The sequence below is a fragment of the Hyla sarda genome, chromosome 1 (genome assembly GCF_029499605.1).
Source record: "Hyla sarda isolate aHylSar1 chromosome 1, aHylSar1.hap1, whole genome shotgun sequence".
Classification (NCBI taxonomy): Eukaryota; Metazoa; Chordata; class Amphibia; order Anura; family Hylidae; genus Hyla; species Hyla sarda.
Window position 1 is genome coordinate 486770880 of NC_079189.1, and position 14701 is coordinate 486785580.

The following is a 14701-nucleotide window of genomic DNA, read 5'->3' on the forward strand; positions in this document are numbered from 1 at the left end:
TGGCAAGGATACAAGGATAATAAATACCCCCAATGTTTTAAGATTTGGGGGGGGGGGTATTTATCATTCTCTGTGGAAATCAAATTATTTTTGTCCCAAATTGCCTGGGCTTACATCATATGTACTTCCTTTCACATTTATCAAAGAGGTGCACATTCTTCAATAGCAGTTTAGATGTAGAAAAATTTCTAATTGTGGTCTGGGCTGGTGTGAGATTTAGAAATTTGCGTGGTTGAGCAAAACTTTTATAACTTTCTCACCCATTGTGCACAAACTTGTGACAATTTACCACAAAAAAACACCAACAAGATAAAAGCAATGATCAATTCCCCCCTTTTCCCCTCTTTTCTAATTACATCCTCTCCTTTACATTGGTTGAATCATATAGAAAGAAATGTGCCTTTATTTTCAACCATCCTAAGTATCCAGATAATTGGCAATGAACTACTGAATACTAACAATTATTTGAGCTACTAAATGACTAACCTAAAACTACTGCCATAACATCAAAATGCTAAATACCAAGGACTGTCTGTGGCCAACAAAGTGCTTGCCACCAGGACTTTTGAGGAGCTACAATGAACTAAATACCAGATTGTTGCTGGGGACATAAGCCATCTGTTAGTGAATCCCTCGTCACCATTGATTAAAAATGTCATGAACAGGATAAATGCAAGGCTCTACCTAGAACACCAAATAATATGATTGCTAAAGTCTATTGTTGCATTGCATAATGATAGGGATTAAAATAACACAGCTTATTCACAATCCAAAGTCTCTTGGAGTGCTAAGACCTTGGACAATTGTATAGTACAAGGAATAGGTACATAAGATGCCATATTTTAATGGTTAGTAGTAGCGCTTGTTTGTAGATCTAAAAGTCACATCTAATTTATCTACTTTGCACATATAGAAAAATAGAATGAATGGCAATCTATTTATACATGAATGGACCTCTGACCTTCACCTTGGTGTCAGTGTCAATTTCAGGATGATACCGTCTTGATGCAGTCCCTTGGCTTTGTTGTATTCTGTATAAAAGAAAAAACTTTGCACACCACTTCTCACGGTGAAGTAGATTTAGATTTTATTAGCAATCCAATAGTTAAACAGTATGACGTTTCGGTCCTACCTGGACCTTCATCAGATCTATAAATTATTCAAACAAAAGGTGTCAAAAAAAGGGGGAAAAAAGGTAAACAGAATACCTAGTAACATAATGGTTAAGGAAAAGAAAGGAAAACATAATTGTACAGTAATATCCAAGTGCAGGCCGACTCGAATCCAATCAATCTCAGTAGTAACTACTGGAATCATTAATTTGCAAAGAACTGGTACCTAATCATACAGTGACAAGTCTCCTAAAATGTTACTTAAGACATGACAAAGTTGTGGATAGGATCAAGTATCCGTACTAAAGGTGAATGAAGCACCATAAACAGGGTATGTCATAGGTATAAAATTTACAAGATCCTATGTAATATATACAAACGAGTATAACAATGTACAAAGCATGTGGGTGAAAAACCGTAATCGGGATATAACATCAGTATACAGTCTGCAAGGTATGTTATCATATGTATATGGGTATAACATAGTATAGAATAAGTCATGTAGAGCGGATATAACCTTAGGGTTCTTATGGAGACTTACCCGGATTGCTGTGGAGGTCAAAGTAAAGAGCCGGCGTATAGCCGTGTGTGGAGGTAGTCTGAAGTGCGATCTATGGTCGCTGGAGGCATCAGGAAACTGAGGTGGAAGGGGAGATGTTTAAATGTGATGAGGAAGTGATGTCACTTCCGGTTTGTCCAGGTATGAATCAGTCAAACATAAACAAATGCTGAGTTGGACATATCTGTAGGAGTATATGTGAATGGTCTATAAGGGCAGGGGATGAGAGATGGTAAAATTAGGTTACCTGTAGTGCCTGTAGTTCCAGAGCCACCATCGGTTGTGAAATCGGAAGTGCGGTGCGTCATGTGATTTGGGCCGTGGAACGCAAATGCGTTCCACCCATAGAGATAGATGAACATGGAAACCGGAAGTGACGTCATGGAATGCAAACAGCGTTCCACAGTGCAGGAAATGTGTCAGAATGAATGAGAGTGTGTTAAACTGAGTGTATTAAAGTGATGTAAGGGAAAAAGAGTGTTATAAATAGGAAAGAACTAATGAATATGGAGAGGGACAGCCATATAGAAGGATATAGATAAAGAATTATGTGTGATGAACAGGATCAGTGTCAAGGGTGTAAGACACAGAAAAAAAGAAAAAAAGGGGTGTAATGAACTAAGTGTAATAGAGTGATATATGGGAACAAGGCGTTATAAATGGAAAAGGGCTGATGAATAGAGGAAGGGGTAGCCATAAGGGGGGATATATACGTAGAGGATTATGTGTGATGAAATAGGGAAAATGTGGGATCAAAAAGTAATGTAAGAAAAAGTATAGAAGTGTGAAGGGTGCATTTAATGGGAAAAAGGAAAAAGAGAAGCAAACATGAGAAAGATCAACAGAATGGCAGATAACCGACTTAAAGGGTTAAGGGGATAATAAAATGTCTGAAAGGATACGAGAATAGGTGAGCCCCCACAGCATTGGTCCGGAGATAGTATCCTCAGCGCACCTGGGGGAAAAAAGGGTATATCATCAGCATGTTACAGCGTAGTCAAGTAAAGACACTCTACATATTAGTAATGTCATATTCCCGGTTGAGCCCATGTGGTTCCAGTGTCTGTAGTCTATGTATCCAGTATGCTTCCCTCAACTTCAACAGCCTACTTCTGTTACCACCTCTCCTATTTCTATGAATCTGTTCTAATACCTGGAATCTAAGCTGTGATGGAGTGTGATTATGTGTATCAAAGTGGTGAGGAACAGGTAATAGTAGGTTTTTCCGTCTGATGGTAGATTTGTGCTGTGAGATACGGTCGCAAATTTTTTGGGTTGTTTCACCTACATATGCTAGGCCGCATGGACACTTCAATAGATAAATCACAAAATTAGTATCACAGGTAAAAAATCCTTTAAGAGGAATTGACTCTCCAGATCTGGGGTGGTGTGTGCGATCTCCTTTTATTATGCTGTTACACTGTATACAATGGAGGCATGGGAACGTGCCATTTTTACGGGGTTTTAACAGAGTTTGTGTGGAATGTGTATTGGCACTGCCTATGTCAGCTCGTACCAAACGGTCTCTCAAATTCCTTGGTCTTCTGAAGCATGGCATAAATGGGTCTTTAAATTCATTAACATTAGGAAGGGCTTGGTGTAATAATGGCCAGTGTTTTCTTATTATGCCATGTACTTTGTATGAAAATGGATGATATGTGTGAACAAACGGTATACGGGCTGTATTGTTTGATCTGGGGGTTCTAGGTTGTTGTGCCTTGGCGAGGACCCGCTCGGGGTAGCCTCTTGTTCTAAATTTCACTGACATTTCTTCTATACGTTGTTGTTGTATCTGTGGGTTGCTGACTATGCGTTTAACTCTGTGAAATTGTGATCTTGGAAGGGATTCTATTGTGGATTTGGGATGATAACTGGTATATAGGAGTAAATTATTGCGGTCCGTGGGTTTAGTGTAGAGGTCAGTGGTAAGTTGTCCCAAGGAATCAACTATTACGTTGGTATCTAGGAAGTCTATGTGATCTGAATGGTAGTGAATGGTAAATTGTAACTCAGGCCAAATTGAGTTTATGTATTCATGGAATGATTGTAGGGTGGGCAATGGTCCTTTCCAAATACAGAATATATCATCGATATATCTTTTCCAGACCAAGGAGTGGGTCTGGAATGCTGGGTCAGGGTAAATGTATTGTGCCTCAAACCAAGCCATATAGGCATTGGCATAGGGGGGTGCCATGTTGGACCCCATTGCCGTCCCTTGTATCTGCAGGAAGAAGTCATCCTGAAATAAAAAGTAGTTGTTGTGTAAAACTAGTTCCAAAATGTCAGTGCAAAAATCTATGGTATCGGGTGTGAAGGCGGAATTAATGAGTAACTGTTTGGTGGCATGAAGTCCTTTTTCATGTTTAATTGAGGTGTACAGGCTGTTTACATCCAAGGTAACTAGAATAGAATCTGGGGGGATATTAGTGATGCCGTGGATTAGTTGGATGAAGGCTGTAGTGTCGAGAAGAAAAGAAGGTGTTGTCTTAATGAGTGGTGTGAGGATTTTTTCGAGAGTAATGGACAGGGGTGAGAGTACGGATTCAGTTGAGGCTACAATTGGACGACCAGGAGGGTGTTGAAGATTTTTATGAATTTTCGGAAGTGTGTATAAGACAGGAGTTATTGGGTGTTCTTTACGGAGAAATGTATGGGTCTTGCTATCAATGATGTTGAGTTCTAGATAGTGATCTATACATTCTAGTATTTTGTGTTCAATCTTTTTTACGGGATCTGAATCAAGTTTCCTGTATATACTGGTGTCGTTCAATTGTGAATGAATTTCACGTATGTACTCAGTGGTATCCTGTACCACTATTGCTCCCCCCTTATCCGTTGGTTTAATGATAATTGCTTTATCATTTTGTAAGTCCCCTAGGGCACGTATCTCACTGGAGGTGAAGTTATTTGGGTAATGGAGAGTGCCTTTAGAGATTTCCTTGCGGAGAGAAGAAATATCTCTTTTAATGAAATCAATAAAAGTTTCAACAGCGGGTGGTCCTCTCGGGGGCGTGAATCTGCTAGGGATTTTTATCCCGAGTGTTTGGGTGTTGATTGGGGTCAAAGTAGTGGTTTGGGTGAGAACCGTACGTGTTTGACTATCAAAAAATGCTTTTAATCTGATATTTCTAAAGAATCTATGTAAATCCAAATCTAGTTGGAAAAGATCAAATGAATAAGTTGGACAGAAAGACAATCCCCTTTGTAGAAGCTCTATCTGTGTGGGTGTCAGTGTCAATTTCAGGATGATACCCGTCTTAATGCAGTCCCTTGGCTTTGTTGTATTCTGTTAATCTCTCTAGTTTGACCTGTCTTGGACATCTGACTCTTTCTGGTTGTTTGGATTTCATGTACCTCGCTTTTTTCAATTGCTGCCATCTCCCTACCCTTCCTTACCCCATTGTTGATGTATCTAGCTGTTTATTTGTGACTATTCTGAAGTCTTGAGAATCTGACAGTTAAAGGGAACCTGTCATCATGTTTACACTGTCCAAACCACAAGCCATTAGGGCAGCTCCTGGTGGCTTATCTCTACCTGCCAGACTTGATTGGTAGACCTCTCTATGCTTGTCTGAGTATAGAAAGAGGTCAAGGTTGGTGGGGCAGGCATAAAACTACTGAGAATGCCTCAATGACTCATGGTTAGGACCGCATGAAAGTGATGATAGGTTCTCTTTAATTACAAACCTCCTTCTGGGGGGACTCGGTAAAGACCAGAATGACTCCACTCTTAATTTTAGAAAGCATGAAACTAGTTTCAAAGCAAAGTTCCACTGTTCAGGGTATGCTGGCCTAACAAGTAATCCTATTACCATGTTAGGTATACCACCTTTAATGTTACCACTTGGGACAATCCATAGTCTATTAATCTGGCTGACAGATGAGTGACTATATATGACATCCTGCTGAGATGATTGTGCAGGGTCTTGATATTACAAAAGAGGGAACATTATCAAATTTGGCAATGGGTCAGGCACAATGTAACAGGTGGATGTAGTTGGAGCCATGGATTTCTAAGTTTATGGATCTCTAAATAGAAAAAAAGTATGTAAACTGAAATCTCTAAATGATTGACTTCATGAGCTGGAAAGTACACAATAAGGACCCATATTTCTGTCAGTCACAAGTATTGGAATGTTGTATAAGTGGTGATTTAGCAGCATTGTACAGTCTTAATCATTGTGTTGTTAAACATTCACAATATTTAAATGTAAATTATCTCTGATAATCTACAGTAAATCATAACATGAATCTTTAGTTTAGATTACAGTATACTGTATCTGCAAGTGTTACTGTATGACCACTGAATAGACAGTCCTGCCGATAAGTTTTACCCCACGTTCTCAATTGTAATATAAGAACAAATAACAGAGAGGGCAGACAGCCAATAAACCTTGTATAACTTTTATAAATTGTGCCAGAAACTATAAAAACTCCCATCACTCCTCCCCTCGGTTCACCAGTACAAGCACCAGCAAAGCTATAGAAATATGAGAAGTGGCTCACTCGTCTCCTTTGCCTAAAAGACAGACGTGCTGCTAACCCTTTCATTTACAATAACTGCTTCTATTCTCAGCTCTTTACTTTTTTCATTTACTTCCAAGATTTATGTCACTTTTTAACTGAAACCTTAATACTTCATATTTTCATTTGGAAGATGGACTCCTCAAAAGTCAGTATTCTTTTACTGCATCTTCTTATCTTCCTTATACATTGTATTTTGGAAGGCACCTGCCAACACCAGAGAATAGCTGGTGGTCCAAACCCATGGAGGCAGAGAGTGCAGTGGCAGAACAATGGGAGAGTATACAGTCTATTGAGCCAAGGCTCTGAGTATCAGCCATCCAGGAGAAGAACCTCTACATCTGGTTCATCTAACAGCCCCTTGGTGCTACTAAGCAGCAGAAATAGTACATCTCCAGGAGCTTCAGGGAGACCACAAGCTTCCAGACCTGAAAGCCCTCAGACTGAAGTTCGACAAACCACAGGAACAAATCAGGCAAGTGAGACTGCAGGTCGACTCTGGTTCCAAGCCGGAAGACAAAGAAGTCAAGGTGAAGATGCTTCTCCTAAACAAAGAAATACACAAGAGAGTGCTACTGATAGGAGACATGCTCCTTCACAACGATCAAGTCCACAGCAAACACAAAGAGTAAATGCATCTGCTAGCAACAGAGACAGACTGGACATGATGCAAGGAGATGATCCCTATAACCCTTACAAGTACAATGATGACAATCCCTATTACAACTACTATGACACCTACGACAGACCAAGGTCATCCGACAGGCAACGACCTGGCTACGGTACCAGGTATCACCAGTATGGTAAGACATAGCAATGCATGGATAAATATTATTGGATATATATCTCAAATAAAGAATCAATACTACATGAGAATATCAAGAAAACTAAATTCTATTACATAGTAATATTACTGTTTTGACTGATAACATTTTGACTCATTTTGAGACATAACAGAGCCTCAAGGGGGCTCCAGTACACTAGGTTTGTCTCTAAATGCAGACTATTATTGATATTAAATGTGTCAGACATGACATATCTGTCTTGTTATGCCATATACAATTGTAATATAAAAGACTACAAAGTGGGTGTCATGGACTGGTTTTATTAGTAACATGATAGATATAGTTCCAGTATTGTATGGCATACACCATCTTACATAGTTTTGTAACTCATTCCTAAACAGTTAATAAAACGGGTCCGCATGTTATTAAGTCTTTGTAAAGAAAATAGTTCAGTACACTACACTGAAAATCCTAGAGAATATAATAAAAGGAGTTTCTAATCTGGCAAGAATTCTTCTATACATACCGCACAGCTATGGTTGTTCTATATCTACAAAAAGAAAATACCTTCTTTTCTGCCAACTACTTATACAATGGAATTGCGTAAATCCCTAGAGTTTGTTATCAAGCACATGCTACCATGATCTCCAGACATACAAAGTAGAAATAAGATGTATACCGCAATGAGGGACATTATGATAATTAGGAGCAGTAAAGGGAGCAATGGAAGATCACATCTATTCTGTTCTGTAGAATGACCATACAACAGTGCCGTGACTACCAGAACTGTGTCCTATTGGTCCATGTACTTGATTTTAAACATCAGCACCCCTGAAGACACGCCAGTCAAAAAGGGGAGGTGCAGAAATAAATTGGGTTAGATGTGAAATTTGGGGAAATTCCCTATGGAGCAAGGATTAGACATAGTTGGAGATAGGGTTGATAGGGACAAGAAATTAAGATATTCTAATGTCCTCTATGTTTTTAATATCCCAGCCTGATAGGGTCAGATGACCCATGCAATTGGTAGATATGGTCATTGTGAATAAAGAGAAATTGTAGTTGTCTTTTCTGGCCCAAGAGAAATAACTGAAACAGGAGAACTTAGTTTACAAATATGTTTGAGGGGATAATGCTGTTAGCAAAACCTCAAAATGTTGACTGAATTCTTAAAGGGATTATCCTAGTATGATAAACTATAAGAAGCCTAAAAACCCAGCTATCCATCAAACTATTCCCCATTGCTGTGTTGATAGTAATTGCCCCTAGACTTCACCTCTTTTTATTTTATGTAACAGTGGTTGGGTAGAAACAGATGTCGGCCCTCTGTCCTCTATATCTATCATTCTCTTTCTAGAGATAGAGTCAGAACACCTTAATGGAAGCCTACAGAAATGATCAGGATGGCTATGGACATGCGCAGAAGGCTGGAGGTTGCCCTAAGAATAGCCAACTTTTTAAGGATGGCAGCATTTAGAGAATGCACTAAGCAGAAAGAGTTGTTGGAGAATGCAGTTCAGCTGGTCTATTAAGTGACTGTACCAATAAAGAAATACATAAATATTTATATAACTCAACGTGTGTATGAACTCCAAACTCCCATAGGTGCTGGGCAGCAATACACACAGTACAGTGCATGCATCCCCACTTAAGTACTGTACACTTGTCTAGACTGTACCCACCCATGGTGTGTGTGAGGGCCACAGAGTTATACAGTACCATGATGGTGTGTCGATACACTCTTTACGGTTTGCACTACATCTATGATTTTATGGGATATACAAATAGAAGGTTTCAGCAGCACTTTTGGTAAAAAAAAAATGGAGGCTCCAATTTAAAAGACTATCAGTGTCCCACAAAACAACAGTTAAGAGTGTATTGTACTACTATACAGGGTGGGCCATTTATATGGACACACCTTAATAGAATGGGAATGGTTGGTGATATTAAATTCCTGTTTGTGGCACATAAGTATATGCGAGGGGGGAAACTTTTCAAGATGGGTGGTGACCATAGCGGCCATTTTGAAGTCGGCCATTTTGAATCCAACTTTTGTCTTTTCAATAGGAAGAGGGTCATGTGACACATCAAACTTATTGGGAATTTCACAAGAAAAACAATGATGTTCTTGGTTTAAACGCAACTTTATTCTTTCATGAGTTATTTACACGTTTCTGACCACTTATAAAATGTGTTCAATGTGCTGCCCATTGTGTTGGATTGTCAGTGCAACCCTCTTCTCCCACTCTTCCCTCACTGAAAGCAACACCGCAGGAGAAATGCTAGCAAAGCTTCCAGTATTCGTAGTTTCAGGTGCTGCACATCTCGTATCTTCACAGCATAGACAATTGCCTTCAGATGACCCCAAAGATAAAAGTCTAAGGGGGTCAGATCGGGAGACCTTGGGGGCCATTCAACTGGCCAACGATGACCAATCCACTTTCCAGGAAACTGTTCATCTAGGAATGCTTGGACCTGACACCCATAACGTGGTGGTGCACCATCTTGCTGGAAAAACTCAGGGAACGTGCCAGCTTCAGTGCATAAAGAGGGAAACACATCATCATATAGCAATTTTGCATATCCAGTGGCCTACATGATGATGTGTTTCCCTCTTTATGCACTGAAGCTGGCACATTCCTTGAGTTTTTCCAGCAAGATGGTGCACCACCACATTATGGGTGTCAGGTCCGAGCATTCCTAGATGAACAGTTTCCTGGAAAGTGGATTGTCGTCGTGGGCCAGTTGAATGGTCCCCAAGGTCTCCCGATCTGTCTATGCTGTGAAGATACGAGATGTGCAGCACCTGAAACTACGGAAACTGGAAGCATGTGCTAGCATTTCTCCTGTGGTGTTGCTATCAGTGTGTGAAGAGTGGGAGAAGAGGGTTGCATTGACAATCCAACACAATGGGCAGCACATTGAACACATTTTATAAGTGGTCAGAAACTTGTAAATAACTCATGAAAGAATAAAGTTACGTTAAAAACCAAGCACATCATTGTTTTTCTTGTGAAATTCCCAATAAGTTTGATGTGTCACATGACCCTCTTCCTATTGAAAAAAACAAAAGTTGGATTCAAAATGGCCAACTTCAAAATGGCCACCATGGTCACCACCCATCTTGAAAAGTTTCCCCCCTCACATATACTAATGTACCAATAACAGGAAGTTAATATCACCAACCATTCCCATTTTATTAAGGTGTATCCACATAAATGGCCCACCCTGTATAGTGCCACTGAGGGAAATTTATCAAATCTGGTGGAAGATGTGGACGTTATTATTTAGCAAAATTCATAGATAAAGTGGCAAACATGTGCCAAATTTATCAAAATGTGCACAGACTTTTATGGCTCAACACAGAACTGCTCTACTTTAGTCTGGTTAAAATGTCGACGATAAGTGGCAGGAGAGCGACAAATGTATGAAATGTCTAACGTACCTTAATACAATTGCCGTATAGAGTTATATATGACAACCCTGAGATTACTTCTAAATTTGGCATGTGCGACATTTCTAGCAACTTTTGTGGGTACTGTAAGGATTTCACCCTGGGGATTGCTCTGGGATCGTCCTTGACACAGCCACAGGACACGTTTCAACTTCATTCAGCAGGCAAACAACAGCAGGCTTATCACCAGCTTTATTAGACAGGTTGCAGGATAAATAAAAACATAACACAGGAACAAACAAAATCCTAGACCGTCCAGTCATTAACTAAACAACCCAGCATGCCCTGAATATCAACTGGAGGGATTTTCCCTGCCAGTTAAAACATAAGTTTCCTGCAACCTTTTACTCATTGCTCACACACAGCGTTTGGAGCCTCTTGCTGTGTGTACTAAGACTCCTTGTCTTGTTCACTTCACTGTTGTGGGTGTCACTCACAGCCCTGGCTGTGTGCTCCTCGCAAGGACCCCTGCCTTCCCCCAAAGCCACCTTGCTGTCTTCTGGGGAGAGCCCAGCTTATTCTGTTTCCTTTCCTTATATCTAGACTTCCCACATTTCTGCTGGCCACATTACTTAGGCATCTGATGAGCATCTCTGCTAGCTCAGCTAGGGTAAAGGATTGGGAAAAACACCCTTTCACTGCCCTCAATCCTGCCCCAATGCCACAGTACGTATAAAGTTGCAAACAACCTTACGTCAGCAACTTCCAATTTTCACAAATTTATGATGTGCTAATGTTGCATGTAGGGATAAGAAAAAAAAGTTGCAAACCCCTTCAAAAAGTCAACTCCAGGCCTGACCTGGCTCACAAAGCTGCCTTTGGTAAGCACTTACCCAAACAATTAAAAAAGTCTCAACTGCAACTTTTGTGTTTTGCTTATGTGCTCCAAATTTATGAACCCCCTGTGCTAGTATGATAAATATGTAAATATATGGCAAGCTTTAATGATGGTAAACAGAAGTGGGGTGGTTATTGAAGGGGTTGTCTGGTATAGAAAACCCACTTTGTTTTACAGAGTCTGATCCACTCTTTAGGACCCTCATGCACATAGCAGGGAAGGAAAGGGTCTAAAACAAGCCTAATATTTCCCCTGCAGTGGACTTGCAGGGAAATTGAACATTTATCACTTAACAAAAGTAAACCCTGTGATAAGATTCATTATTTGGGGTCCCTTCTAATAAAAATCAATTGAGCATTGCGGACAGCTCCTTTTTAGCAGGGTAAAGGTTATACTAGCATGCCCTGAATACTAAGGCTAGGTCTATCATTAGAACTTTTCCCCTCTCACTACAAAACCATTGTAAAATCACTGCCTACAATAATGCAGTGTGGGGCTCTAGAATCTCATTTTAATTGCTGCATTATGCGATTTCTGAGCTACATTTTTCCCCATAGAGTAATATAAAAAAAACTTGAAAATGCCCTAAAGGCAATCTGTCAGCTCTATTTTCTGCTAAGAGTGACAAACGCCATTGGATAAACGTAAGGATATAAAAACAAGCTTTACCCTTTTTGGAGCTGACGGTGGATGTCAGCTTTATAAAACCATCTTTTTATTTCTCAATCAAGTGTCAAAGTGACGGGGCTGAGCTGCTGAAGTGTCACAGCCTGGCACGTCTCTTCTCACTTATCCTCACCTTCCAGCCCCTTATTGATTGGAGTAAAGAGCCCAATATAGTGAGTGTGTCCTCCTCGACTCTTAAAAAGGTAAGTTTGGCAACCACCATCAGCTCAAGGAAGGTTACAGTTTGCTTTTATACCCTAACATCCATGTCTGCATCTATTAGCAGTACATACAGCTGACGGATTCAGACTATTAAAGGGGTACTCCGGTGGAAAACTTTTATTTTTTTAAATCAACAGGTGCCAGAAAGTTAAACAGATTTCTAAATTACTTCTATTGAAAAATCTTAATCCCTCCAGTACTTATTAGCAGCTGAATACTACAGAAGAAATTATTTTCTTTTTGGAACACAGAGCTCTCTGCTGAATCACGAGCACAGTGCTCTCTGCTGACACCTCTGTCCATTTTAGGAACTGTCCAGAGTAGGAGAAAATCCCCATAGCAAACATATGCTGCTCTGGACAGTTCCTAAAATGGACAGAGGTGTCAGCAGAGAGTACTGTGTTCCAAAAAGAAAAGAATTTCATCTGTAGTATTCAGCAGCTAACAAGTACTTGAAGGATTAAGATTTTTTAATAGAAGTAATTTGCAAATCTGTTTAACTTTATGGCACCAGTTGATTTAAAAAAAAAAAAAAAAAAAAAGTTTTCCACCGTAGTACCCCTTTAAGGTGTGAATTTATCTACTAAGAATAGGTCTTACTACAAAAAGTCGAGGTATAGCTCTATGCTAATGTAAATTTGATCCTTGATATGTAAACACTATATGGGCAGCCTGTGTATGGTTGTATGCACACTCTGTACAGCTTCAAGAAAACAGGTGTCCACCTTTAAATTTGCTTGAATATTGTTGAACACTACAACTTCTTAGGATACAAAATGCATACAAAATGTATAGCCTTTTAAACTTAGGAAGAATTCCTATCATCAAACTATATTTTCTAAACTAACTCAGATTATATTTCCTAACTATCCCTAACACCCCTCCTGCCCTTAAAAAAATTCTGAGCTCTAAAAAGCTCTGTATCATACCTTTCCCTTTGCCCACATTGTGTGAGCTCCCGGCATAAGAAAGTGGGCGTTCCCCAGCAGGTGCGGCATCACTGAAGCCTGTGAGAGCTGTGCCTCGCCATGCCCTGCACGCACTTCCTGAGTTTGGACTTCTGCAAGTCCAGATGGAAGCCAGACTAACTGTTTGACTTGTGGCAGGAAACCGAACAGAGCCACCTAGTGGCCATTTTTTCAGTCACATTAAAAATATAAAAAGGTTGAGAATTTTAACAGCAAGTAAATAGCAAAGTGTCTTATAATTACATAAGGAACAATATATTAAAAGTTTAGTTTGGCGACAGGTACTTTTTAAGGTGTATGTTCAATAAATACTCTATTAAGATGGAAGCCAATAGGCAGTGGATGACATCCATCAGAGGCATGGAAGCCTTTGTCAACTTGGGCTACTCATCTTATGATATGTTGAGCAAAGAGAAAAGTTTGAAAAAATATTGACATGTTGTAAAGACTGTAAACAGTTCAAACCAGGAGGAACATAAACAAATAAAACAAAAAAAAAAAAAACACAGAGAAACAAGAAGAAATTGTATAAATATCCAGGGTATCTATAACTTCTATGTACAGTGACCCCCCGACCTACGATGGCCCCGACATATGATCATTTCAACACACGATGGCCTCTCAGAGGCCATCGCATGTTGAAGGCAGCATCAACACACAATGCTTTTGTATGCCGGGGCCATCGCATAAACGGCTATCCGGCAGAGCAGACTGCTTCAGCTGCCACCGGATAGCCGTTTATAGTGTCCCGTGTGGTCCACTGACGATCACTTACCTGCCCTTGGGGCTCCGGCGCTTCCTCTTCGGGATCCTCTGCATCGTCGGCGCTCTCCATCGTCATCATCCCGTCGCTGCGCACGCCGTCCCGTCATCCAATAGGAGCGGCGTGTGTAGCGACGTGATGGCAGCAACGGAGAGCGAGGATGCCAGGGAAGCACAGGCCTTGCCGGAGCGCCGGGGACGCAGCAACAGTGATGGAGGGCGACATCCAGGGCAGCGGTGACGAGCGGAGGCGGTCCGGAGCGGCGGGGACAGGTGAGTACAACTTCCTCTACCAGTGGTCTTCAACCTGCAGACCTCCAGATGTTGCAAAACTACAACTCCCAGCATGGGTGTTGTAGTTTTGCAACATCTGGAGGTCCGCAGGTTGTAGACCACTGTCATATACTTTACATTGCACGGATCCCTCAACATACGATGGTCCATTTGGAACGGATTACCATCGTATGTTGAGGGACCACTATACATTGTATACTATTTAACTTACACGAGCCATTGTGTTGCAGAAAAGTTTTTACTCCATCTGCACGTAATGTTCACTTTATCCTCTCAATATAACAGCTTTTCCCAAGGGAAGAGCTGACAACTATGATTTCACTATATCTTATGTATGTGTTTACAGCTCTGATGGATTATCACTGCCGTAATTCTCTTCACATATGGCCAACTTAATGAAAGATTAATCCGGCACTCCAATACTAACTTAAGGTCAGGATATAATGTCTGTTTCAAATACAAGCTTGTGGCTAACATTAGAGTGAAGCTCAAGAGCAAACCATCTGAACTAGAATGT

At 40.4% G+C, this 14701-nt stretch overlaps 1 protein-coding gene across 2 annotated transcripts in view; it reads left to right on the top strand.

Moving 5' to 3' along the window:
• Nucleotides 1–6093: 6093 nt before the first annotated feature.
• LOX (lysyl oxidase) overlaps nucleotides 6094–14701 on the top strand; it is a 56266-nt gene continuing 47658 nt past the window's right edge. The window contains exon 1 of one of the 2 annotated variants that reach the window (XM_056537356.1): nucleotides 6094–6998. In XM_056537356.1, coding sequence (XP_056393331.1) covers nucleotides 6329–6998 — 670 coding nt within the window. In that variant the 5' untranslated portion in view covers nucleotides 6094–6328. The remainder of the gene's footprint in view (nucleotides 6999–14701) is intronic. The other variant, XM_056537355.1, reaches the window with a different exon arrangement.